Genomic DNA, 12,717 nt, shown 5'->3' on the forward strand with positions numbered 1-12,717 from the left:
AAGTCTCTTTTTTTTTTTTTAGCGAAATCGCGAAGATGCGCGAGGGTCAACTTGAGGGGCGTGAAACGGCGGCAAAACACGACCGTCCCGAGCGCGGACAAAAGAAGACTGACGAACACGAGCCGGTTCGGGCGGTTCGGGCGCGAGAGCTAGCAAAGGCCTTTGCTAGTGAAGTTTCCGATTGGAGGGGCTGCCGTGGACGTCACCCATCAGTGAGAACAAGCAGCCTGCTTCTCCTCGGAGAAAATTGTATTTCTCTGTTTATCACCCTCCTCTCACCTACCCACACCCATCCTGTTAGAATATCAATGAAATGCTTTGATGTCCCCATGTATACCTCCTAACCACCCCCACCCTCCCACCCTGTCAGACTGTCAAAGTAATGCTTGGATGTCTCACTCATATATACTATCTGCTACCACATTTGCTTATTTCCGATCTGACGAAGAAGGGCAACCTTCGAAAGCTAATCAAGAAATGTATTAAGTTATGTCCAATAAAAAAAGATATAATAAGTAAGAATTACAATATTTTAAGCCTATCATTTTTTATAAATGTGAATTATACAGACATCCATACTTCAAAATATTAGTCAGTTAATTTTTAATTTATTTGCATTCATTTTGGACTTGGCCTTTTAGGTTTTCTCTTGCTCCTTTACTAAATTTAGGATTGGCCTCTGCTGTGGGGAGGGTCTATGGAGTGGAGTGAAGGAGTAACCCAAAGAGGTTTAATGGCTTGCCGCCATATTGGTTTGTCCAAAACAATAGCAAACTTAAGAGGCTTAATAAAACAACTAGTAAAAGAGGCCCGTTTCAGAGCAAATGAAATGGGCGCTAGCAAGGTTTTCGTTGCGAACACCCCCCCCTCCCCGGCCAACCCCTTCGTTGTTCTGCCATAGCTCCGCCCCCAATGTCATGACGTTTGACGCGAGGGCGGGGCCCGGAGCGATTTCCCACCAACACCCCCCCACCTCCCTCCCTGCCAACCCCTTCGTTGTTCTGCCATTGCTACGCCCTCGAGGGCGGGGCCCGGAGCGATTTTGGTGGCTTCACCACCACGAACCTTCGAACCTTTTTGAAGGAAGTCAGGGCTTGGCTTCACTGACGTCAGTGTCCTCAGAACGTTGAGGGTGAGTTTTATTATAGTAGATATAAACCTCACAAGTTTTGCATTCTCTCTGATAGGAGAGGATTGGGGGGTGGGGGTTGGGGAGTTTTAGAGGGGTTGTGAAGGAGAGGAAGGTTAATGTTTTTGTCAGTGCTCCAGAGCGACAAACTGTAAACGAAAGATATTGCGGGTTCCATGGGATTCTCTCGGATCCCCTTAGTAAACCTTTAAAAGTTTACTTTTTTGTTCCACAATCATTGAGATACAGATTTTTTTTTTACATATATTCCTTTAAACAAAAAAAAAAACCTTTAGATGATTTTATCATTGTGGACTATTCTCCTGGACTCTCCTGCTATCCTGTAGCATTCTTTTACTCCTTAAAAGTCGATTGTGACGAGCCCCCTTTGTTATTTACAATGCTGTATTGTGGATTCAGTGCTGTGCTATATGCCTTTTTTTTTTTTCCATCTCAGACAGTGACAGCAGCAACCCATGGCTCAGATGCCTCTGTCTCTCCCAGGATTAGACTCCAATCGCCCTATGGAAAGCAATTTAACTGGGCAGGAAAGGCTCCTTCTCGGTTAAATTGCTTGTGGTGTGGGCTGAATATTGACTAACAAATTTCCGTCTTCCTCTCTCTCTGACACTCTGCTCATTCTCTCGCACACAGAATCCCTCTTCCTCCTGGAAGCCTTTCACCGCTCCACGTGCTCCCTGACAGTTTTATTTATTTATTTGAGAGCTTCTCATATGTAGTTCCTCTGTGTACATCCCTATGCTGCACAAGCTGGCATGGTTCTAAATATAACTGAGATAAAACAATGCATAATGACAATGTGGATGCACCAGCTGATAGTTTGTTTTGGACATACCAAGATGGTGGCTGCTGGAGGAATGGACTTCTACTTTCTGATGTCATGCCATCTCCTGTCATTGAACCTCCTTGGAGTAGCATGATTAGTGCAGAGGCCTGAGAACTGGGTTCGAATCCCACTACAGCTCCTTGTGATTTTGGGCAGTAACTTAACCCTCTACTGCCTCAGGTACAAAATAAGTACCTGTATATAATATGTAAATCATTTTGACTGTAACCACAGAAAGGTGGTATATCAAGCCCCATCCACTTTCCCTGAACCATCATTCACAACCACCTGAAATCATCTCCCATTTTTGTTTTTAACCTTCCTGCCTGAGAAGCAGAAGTTGACTAGGAAAAGAAACCTAGATCTCCCGCATGATAGCGAGCAGTGCTGTGACCAACCCATCAGGGGCCTGCTCATGGTCATGTATTTGAACTCCCACCAATCCTGAAAAGCCATCTTACCTTTCCTCTATGACAGTCTGCCCATTACTTTTTGTTTCTTCTACAATTATTTTCTCTTCTTCTGGAAGTAGAACCTGGGGGGCAGATTCTTTACGTGAGCCTGTGGAAAATAAAGAAAGAAAGAAATTAAATGAAAATGTCATACTGCTTCTTCTTACAAATGTAGCTTTATACCTGCCAACTCTGATACAAATAACAGGTCCTGTAAATTAGACATCAGAGGATGTCTTTATTCTTGTTCAAGAAATAGCTGGATCTGTTTTCAGACCTTTCATATGGCAACAAATATGAATTGCACATGAAAACGTTTTCCCCTACTCCTGATTTTCCCTGTTATTGCAAGCATGTCATACTGAATGGTTTCTGATCTTTACACAAAATGTACATTCATATTAGACAAAAGGAGCCGGAGTGAACACACAACTCAGTTTTCAAATTATTACATCATTTATTTAAAGAACAAAGTTATCCAACACCCAGATCACTCATGTGAAAAAGTAGTTGCCCCCCAAACGTAATAACTGGTTGCACCACCTTTAGCAGCAATAATTCCTATAATTTGATATTGGTCTTTCACACTGCTGCTGAGGAATCTAACCCACTTTTCTTTGCAGAACTGCTTTAAATTTGGACATATCCAATAGGTTTTCATGCATGAACTGCTTGTTTCAGGTTCTTTCAAGTCAGGACTTTGACTAAGCCAATCCAAAACTTTAAATTTGTTTCTCCTCAACCATTCAGATGTAGGCCTGCTTTTGTATTTTGAATCATTGTCTTACTGCATAACCCGATTACGCTTCAGCTTCAGTTAATGGACACCACACCATCATACTATTACCATCATGTTTGACTGTTAGTATGATGCTCTTCCTGTGGAATACTATATTTGCTTTATACCATACATAATGGGGATCTATGCTGTCCAGAGAGTTCCACTTTTGACTGATGTGTCCATAGAACACTATCCCAAAATGCTTGAGGATCAGCCAAGTGTGTTTCCGCAAATGTGAGAGAAGTATTGATGTTACTCTTGTGGAAAGCAGTTGTTTCTGCCTTGCTAATCTCGTTTTTGCCCATTTTCTTTATTAGTATGGAGTCATAAACACTGACCTTACCTGAGACTAGAGAGGCCTGCAGTTCTCTGGATATTCCTCTGGGATGTTTTGTAACTTCCCAGATGATTGTCATTCCACCCTTGGAGTAATTTTGGAAAGTCACCCACTCCTGGAAAGATTCAACAGTGTTTCAAGTCTTCTCCATTTGGAGATAGTGGCTCTCACTGTGGTTCGATAGAATTCCAGAGATTTAGTGCAACTCTTTCCAGAATTTCAAAAACTTTTTTTCTCATCTCTGCTGGAATTTCCTATGATCATGGCATAGCGTTCTTATAGAAACTTTGTGGTGACTACTCCATTCTCATGGTAAGGTTCAATATTAGTGACATCTCAATTCAGCAGGGCTGACTGCAATCAAGCCTGGCTGTGGTCAATCAGCTGAAACTAATTATCAATTAAACTGTTCAGTTAGTTGATTAAGTAAGTAAGAGAGGAGTTATTTTTTCACATGTGAGATAAGGGTGATAACTTTGGGGGTTAAGCATTTTTACCAAGACACACTAAAAAGTGGTCAGCATTGGTGTCAGCTCATGGGTTTTCCATGCACTGAGGCCATTTTTAGTGTGGCAGTAAAATAGTCACGTGCAAATTTCCCCATTAATACCTACCTGGCCATTAGCGCAGGAGGCAGTAAGGAATCCCACACTAATCGGGTAGTTTGCAGTAATGTGCCCGTGCTACCCTATTACTGCAGGTATGCCTATTCTCTGCCCATGGGCGCGCTTCCCCATGCTAGAAAATCTAGCCAGTTAGCGTGTTACACTTATTGTGCGTGATCTGGCTAACGTACATTTAACACGGGGGCACTTACAGTTTCCTAAATAGGAGGTCGTAAGTGCTTCCATGTTAATATGGCCAGGTACTGTGCATTAAATGTCACTTTAACACGGGACCACCGCCCCCATTGGTTACCTTTGCCTAATATTACTGTACATGTTGTGTAAAGATTAGAAACCATTCAATTTGATATATATGCAACAATATGGGAAATCAGGAGGGGAAAAACACTTTTTCACATCATTGTAAGACCATATAAACAGTGGTAAAGGAAAAGAAACAGGAGAGTATAATTGATAGTAGAAGTGCCAGTGCCAAGTGACTATTCTGTGAATTATGTGGCGAGAAAGAAGATCCTCAAGTAGCAACAAATGCAGTCAGAGACTAAGAAAACATGGCAGAAAGATACAGAAATATTTCACATTGGACTGGGTTCCACAGACTTGATTACATGCAATTTCCAAGCACACCATGATTAACTTATCCATATATATTACATCCTATGAACTCCAGAAGGACGCTCTCTTTGGCATAACACAAATACATAGCAGTAAAATTGAGAGACTGGGACCATACGCTACACACCCTGGCTTAGAAGCAAGGTTAATCACTGTTATGGTATGTGCAAACCTAGCCCAGTTGGAGGCATTACCCCACACAGAAAATCACTTCACAGTGTTGAGATAACAGGAATATACTAGACTATTGTTTTGAAAGCTTGTTTTCCATGGCTGATACTATATAAAAAAAAAATTACAGATAAGACCTATTTCTTACAATAAGGTGACCAATTAACAATATTGTGTTTCATTTGTTTGATAAACTGAACTTACCTACTATAGACACAGAGGGTAAACAATTAAAAACAAACATTTTAAGTGAAACTCTCAGGAATTGGTTTTGATTATATCCTGCTGTACACCGCCTTGGGTGAATCTCTTCATAAAGGTGATTAATAAATCCGAATAAATAAATATTTTTTCAAATGGGTACCTGTGACCAAAGTGAACCGTGTTTTCAAATGAGTACCTGTGACCAAAGTGAACCGTGTTTTTGCAATCAGCTGTTTATATTAAATACATAGCTGCAGATCCACTCTTCTAGCATCCGTTCATTGCAAAGTATGAAACAGATGGTTTTACAAACCACACATTTTCTCTCAAACCATCATGGGGCTGCTTTTCAAAGAAAGCTATTCTAAAGGTGGTATTTTTAGCAATTAGCATCAGGTCTTACATATTAAAGATGGCACATTAGCAAAGAATAACATATTTGAATAGTTGATTTACTTTATACATATATTGTGACAATAACCATAACCATTTTCTTGGGGTGGATGAGCAGTAAACACTTACCTTCAATAATTAGCACAGAACTAAAAGCATACTTTCATATGAAGGGCTGTATGTACTAAAATGTTCTATGACTTCGCCACTACAGCACATTAATTACCCAAATTAACTGTTCAGGGTGTTCCCAGCACTTTCCCAGTTAATATCGGAACGTACATTAACTGCACTGCAGATTAACATGGTGACGTTAGCTACACCTATTCAGGTGGTATTAATAAATAAATGTTTTGCAGTGCTAAACATTTATTAGTGCAAAACGTACTGCACCCTAGGGCGATGCTAAACGTTTTGCACTGCTAAATGTTTTGCATATACTATAAGTTTTGTCCCGCTACCACAGGTGGCACTAGGCATTTCCCCTGCAGGCAACGGACACCAGGGACAGGGACCTCGCTGACGCTATGTACCTGCCCTGTGGGGGCAGAGTATGATAGTGTGAGCTTGTGTGGACTATTTTCAGCTTCATGGGTACCCAACTTTTCAAAATGACTGGGGGTGCTAAACCCAATGGAAATTACCTCTTCCTGGACACAATCAAGGAGTTTGCTTAATATTGGTGGTCTCAAAAATAAAAAAAAACAGTAAGAGTGCCAACATTTAATAGAAACTAACTCCACAAACACTCTGTATTGTCTTTTTAGGCTGAGCACTTAGGTGTTAAATGTATAAACAAACTTTGATATATAAAATAAGCCTCAAAAGCCCAGGGTACCAATAACTTAGGACACCACTGTGCTGGCTAACATCATAGGCTCCACTGACCTCTGAAAAAACCAACAGAGTAAAAACTTCCAAAAACAATCTGGTTAGAAGAAAACCTCTGCGGGTAAAAAACAAGAGGAAGGGTATCAGATTATCCTGATGATATAGACTTGAGCACTTTAGTGAAGAGATTGTTAATAATCCAATACCCTTCCTCTTGTTTTTTACCCGCAGAGGTTTTCTTCCAACCAGATTGTTTTTTGAAGTTTTTACTCTGTTGGTTTTTTCGGAGATCAGTGGAGCCTATGATGTTAGCCAACACAGTGGTGTCCTAAGTTATTGGTACCCTGGGCTTTTGAGGCTTATTTTATATATCAAAGTTTGTTTATACATTTAACACCTAAGTGCTTAGCCTAAAGAGACAATACAGAGTACATAAGTACATAAGTAATGCCATACTAGGAAAAGACCAAGGGTCCATCGAGCCCAGCATCCTGTCCACGACAGCGGCCAATCCAGGCCAAGGGCACCTGGCAAGCTTCCCAAACGTGCAAACATTCTATACATGTTATTCCTGGAATTTTGGATTTTTCCAAGTCCGTTTAGTAGCGGTTTATGGACTTGTCCTTTAGGAATCCGTCCAACCCCTTTTTAAACTCTGCTAAGCTAACCGCCTTCACCACTTTCTCCGGCAACGAATTCCAGAGTTTAATTACACGTTGGGTGAAGAAAAAGTTTCTCCGATTTGTTTTAAATTTACTACACTGTAGTTTCATCGCATGCCCCCTAGTCCTAGTATTTTTGGAAAGCGTGAACAGACGCTTCACATCCACCTGTTCCACTCCACTCATTATTTTATATACCTCTATCATGTCTCCCCTCAGCCGTCTCTTCTCCAAGCTGTATAGCCCTAGCCTCCTTAGTCTTTCTTCATAGGGAAGTCGTCCCATCCCCGCTATCATTTTAGTCGCCCTTCGCTGCACCTTCAACTCGGGCATTCGGCACACACTCAGACGTATCAACCCCCGCCCCCTTCAATACCACACTACAAGCCGTATCTTCGATAGAATTGGATTTATTTTGGCCGCAGCCAGGAACATCAAAATTGTTACAACTTAAACAAATTACATTACATCTTCTACTAATCATTATGCCAGCATGCATTTCTACCCGGGTACACAGCTTCTACACGTAGTTGCATATTCTGGGCCACAGGCCAAGCCGTACCAAGCCCCTGTGGCCCCCTGTGCTGTTTTCCAAGCACCCGACGTCACTTGGTGTCTCCCGTTGAAGGAGGCACCTACCACATTTACAAAATGACGTTCTAGGCCTCCCGGCCGCCCAAGCCAGGAGACAAGCTGTATACACGTTGTTTCCCATTGAAGGAGGCACCTACCACATTTACAAAATGACGTTCTAGGCCTCCCGGCCGCCCAAGCCAGGAGACAAGCTGTATACACGTTGTTTCCTTATAACAAGGCTGCTCACATGCAAGCCTACCATTTGCATCAACTTGATAATTTTCCACACAACTCTTTCTGCAGCAGTAGTTACCCCAAACTTGTAACTGTTATGTGTCAAGCTGCTGTGTACCCATTGCTGGCTGTGCGTAAACATTGTAGTCTAACGCCACAGGCCACGGCAATACTGCACTCATTTTTGCTGCATTACATCGAAAATCTGGTGTGGCCAGCCATAACGGGGCTTAAGGTCCGTCGCCGTAATGGCATGGACGGCTTATACCGCATTAATTTATCGAATTTGATAACATGGCGTGGCCAGCCACAACGGGGCTCAAAGGTCCGTTGCCGTATAGCGCGTAACTGTCGGCCAAGTATTATTGGCCGGCCATCACCGCATCTTAACATGCGGTGTGCCACTGAGGCAGGAGAAGAGCAAAATTGACGTACCATTAAAGATGTTTTCGTCTCCCTGAGATCGTTTGCATTTCGGTTCAGTGCTGTGCACAAGGTCTTCCAAGTCGTGCCTCAGTGCTGTGCTATGCACTAGGTCTGCCGGATCAACCGAAATGGGCCTAGACACGTGTGCCTGTAGAACAATCAACAGCCATAACGGGTTTTAAGGTCCTTCGCCGTATTGGCATGGACAGCTTATAACGCATTCATTTTTCGAATTAGATAACACGGCGTGGCCGGCCACAACAGGGCTCGAAGGTCCGTTGCCGTATAGTGCGTAACTGTCGGCCAAGTATTAGTGGCCGGCCATCACCGCATCTTAACGTGCGGTGTGCCGCTGAGGCAGGAGAAGAGCAAAAATGACGTACCATTAAAGGTGTTTTCGTCTCCCTGAGATCGTTTGCGCCTCGGTTCAGTACTGTGCACAAGGTCTTCCGAGTCGTGCCTCAGTGCCGTGCTATACACTGCGGATTGTGAGCACTGCATGGCCGGCCAAAAACGGCAACCGCGCTGTGGCAAACCCATCTGCCATGCGCCATGGGCAGCGTATGTGGGACTCTAGCCTAGTGCGCGTAATGTCGTGAGATAGGCAGCTAACCCGAGATGGCCGGCCATCCTGGAAAAGCTAAATGGGGGTCGGCAGGAGAAAGCTAAAATGCCTTGCAGCTGCACAAAGTTTTAAATGTCTACATACCGTAAAATTTGTTCTCAATTTGCTGTAATATCGTGCTCTGCTGTAAGAGCTTCTTTGGCTGTACTCTGCACAAGCTCTGCCCAGGGCAGACACAAAACATGTGCCTGTAAAAATTTCAGGAGCTGCTGCCCAGGGTTGCTCTTCTCCTGCTTCCAAATTCAAAAGGACTTCCTGTGCAGTTCAAATTCCTCTCTCCTCCTCCCTTGCTCCTCCCCTTCTTTCCTGCCCCCTCCCCTTGCTACCCCTTGTTTCCCTCCCACTACTACCTCTGCTCTCTAGCTAGGCCCTCCCTGTACCCTCCCCCACACTTCTGTCTTCGCTGGCCTTCAGCCCGGTTGTGGTCGGCCCCCCTTTAATGGGTGTGCCTGGTTCTTTCCAGTTCTACTATATCTTTCTTGAGATGCGGTGACCAGAATTGTGGAGTTAGTTTCTATTAATATTTGGGGTGCCTAAGCACCACAGAGCTGGCTCCTATGTCCCTTGGGTATACTTTTTTTTTTCAGACCTTTTATATTACCACATTTTGAGACATCACCACTGATGTGCTATATGTTTTTGAATGCCATTAGAATGCCTTGATCAGAGGGTGGAGATATGCTGATTTTACATTAGACTTCTATGTTTAGTCCTGCTTTTTTGAAGCACATCATAGGATCTAGTTGTTTTGCCTAAAACGTCTATTTGCCAACATCCACGCCACTGCATATGTCCAAACCCTTTATGATTTGCTCAATTACTTCTGATGGAGGTTCTTAATCTCCAAAACATGTCAGGCTACTGAGGGACTGAAGCAGTACGGAAGCAATGAGAACTGTACCACTGGGTGGGTTTTGAATAAAATTCTTTGTTGCTTCTAGCCAGCTTTTGTTTTTTTTATCTCCTTCTCTTTCGTATATTATCACTTCTCTTCTACAACAATATGGCATGGCAATAAACTTCCTTGGGAAATATTCTAATAAGGGTGTTCTAATTTAAGCTGTAATGGACTGTTTAGGAAGTTGACTTTTTTCCCTTAATGCCTCCTTAAGAGGCCAGATCCTGCAATACAAAGCAGAGAGGGAATGGTTCAGGCAGTCAGATAAAACTCCTTAGCACAGCTAAGCTACAGAGGCCCAGGGAAGAGAGAAGTAGCTTCACACTACAGATGCCTCTACTATAGATGTGCAAGCTAGAGAGTTGCACGGGGACAGAAATCTTACCCATCCCCGCCCGTCCCTGCTGGAATCTTACCCGTCCCCGCAAAAATTTAACCCATCCCAACCTGTCCCCACCCATCCCCGCAAGAATTTAACCCATCCCCGTAAGAATTTAATGGTACATAAAATAAAATTCCAGTCAGCTCCCTCAGTCTCTCTCTGGATTTGAGCCCAAGCACTGTAGGCAAGGAAGGAACGGAAGTTGGAACACTCTGGTGCGCACATGTAAGACTTGTCTCCAATTCACTTGCACTGTGTGCTGACAGGTCACCACATGCACGCGCCAGTAGGTCAGGTGACATCTGATTCTCGTGCATGTGTCAGAGCTGAGGTCTGTGCACCAGCCTGGTAGCAAAGAGGATTAATAGTAACATAGTAAGTGACAGCAAATAGACCTGAACGGTCCATCAACTCTGCCAATAGTCACACTCATGATCAATTCATCATCAAATCAACGAGTGTGATATTATATACTTGATTATGGTCTTTCGTATTTCTGGAACAAAGACCACAGAAGTCTACCTGGCCCTATCCTTATGTTCCAACTACTGGAGTTGCAGTTGAAGCCCACTCCAGTCTATTCGTCTTCTCATTTGTGGGACACAGACTGTAAAAGTCTGTCCAGCACTGTCCTCATGTTCCAGCCACTGAAGTTGCTGTTGAAGCCCTTTCCAGCCCATCCTAAACCAGATTGTCATGTATGAGACACAGACCATACAAGTCTGCCAGGTATCAGCCCTAGTTCACCACAGTCAGAGTCGCCATCTAAGCGTCACTTAACACATCCACACACATGCAGCCACTTAAGGTTAGGTTTTACATAACTTCCATTTTCTAATTAGAGATCCTCTGTATTCATCCCACGCCTTTTTGAATTCCGTCATCATTTGTGACTCTACCACCTCCTTAATGGAAGACTTTCCACATTTGTGCTGTTAAAGCAAGGAAGAAGAAGAGGAGGAGGAAAAGACAGCACTCAAAGAAATTGGTATTCGGTAGATGAGAGGCTGATGCAGGTGCAGCTTACACTTCTACGAGAAGACCACAGGACTGCTTCCATGCCCGCGGGAACCCCGCAGGAACTGCCACCGTCCCTGTGCAGCTCTCTAGTGCAAGCTAAGGTAAGCAGTTTTTTCTTAGAATCTTGTGAGATTCTTATTTCTGAGCCTTGGCCAGAGCAAGGTCAGGATTTCTGTAATACTACAGCTAAGTTTTGACACGGTTTGGTGCCTGTCAGCATCAGGCCTGTATAATAATTGCACCTGAGTCCCAAGAGATTTTATTTCTAATTTACTGTACTTGTGAAAAAAACAGGCTTCAGCATATTCTGTGTTAATAAAGAGTCTTGCTTTACTTTTACATCCTCGTCTATGAAAGGTGGGAGGCAGAACTACAAGGACCTTGTCTGCCCCTCCTTGGGAAGGCTTGTGGGCTGGCAAATGGCGCAGGTGCACAAAAAACAGGAAGAAAATGAAGATGCAGATTGAGAGCCTGGATGTACAAAGCTAGGTATCTGAGACTGGAAAATAGCATATTGCACCCCAGTTGAATAACAACGAATAACTTGAGTGATCTGGACTGTAATAGTCAAGGGGTGGGAGGGAGTATATGAGCAGAGAGGTTGAGGGGGGGATCAGGTGGGATGTGAGTTACCTGCTGACCTAGGCTGAGTGCAGGGATACAGGAAGCGCTCTAAGACAGAGAGAAAGGGATAAAGGGAGTAGGGGGATTGGGTAACTGGATGACTAGTTGTGTACAAAGGGATGACTAAACTAGTGCCAGTGCTGGGAAGACAGTTATCAGGGTCAGCAGTACTGGGGGAGGGGGGGGGAGGGTATAAAACCCAACTGGGTTGTGGCCCTTGAGGACCATGGTTGCCTACCCCTGTCCCAGGAGCTGGTTAACAAGAATTTCTCTTACTTCAATATATAATGGTATACATTCCTCCTACAAAAAGTAAGGAGACATATGATTAAAAATATGGGGCCAGAAATGATACCCAAAGTTAGGCACCATTAAGATTCGCACTAAACATCAATTTCATAAAGGTTATTTTGCACTAGAATAGCACTTGGCCTTTGGATGTGAGGACCTAAAGCCTGCTGAAACCTGGTGTAAATTCTGGCACACAACAATGGCAGCTGGGGATGTAAATGACCCTATAACGCTGTTCCAAAATTTTTCAGAACACCCTTGACCCAGCCATGATCCCCCACCATCCCCCTCTTTTGAGTTGTGCATGAGACAATTTAAGCACACAGTGTTATAGAATAGCATATAATAAGCAGATGCACTTGTGTCCTAATTAGTGCCAATTAATATCAAATGGCTCATTAAATTAGTTTGCATTCACATCTGGGATCCACGCCCACATCTGGATGACCTGTATAGAATCCAGGGGATGGTGTCTACATTAGCTTTTATTGCCAAGGATAAACAAATTTAATGTTCTAGGAAGCCAAACTAGTATGCCAGTGGTTCACAAACCTGATCCTGGAGGCACCACAGTCAGTCAGGTTTTCAGGATA

At 43.5% G+C, this 12,717-nt stretch overlaps 1 protein-coding gene across 4 annotated transcripts in view; it reads right to left on the minus strand.

The window, feature by feature from the left end:
- The window catches only part of ARHGEF7 (Rho guanine nucleotide exchange factor 7), a 443,279-nt gene that overhangs the window by 18,971 nt on the left and 411,591 nt on the right, over positions 1 to 12,717 (minus strand). For all 4 annotated transcript variants that reach the window (XM_030201536.1, XM_030201535.1, XM_030201537.1 and 1 more), the window contains one exon: positions 2,438 to 2,537. In XM_030201536.1, coding sequence (XP_030057396.1) covers positions 2,438 to 2,537 — 100 coding nt within the window. The remainder of the gene's footprint in view (positions 1 to 2,437; positions 2,538 to 12,717) is intronic.

This window comes from Microcaecilia unicolor, chromosome 4 (genome assembly GCF_901765095.1).
Source record: "Microcaecilia unicolor chromosome 4, aMicUni1.1, whole genome shotgun sequence".
Taxonomy (NCBI): Eukaryota; Metazoa; Chordata; class Amphibia; order Gymnophiona; family Siphonopidae; genus Microcaecilia; species Microcaecilia unicolor.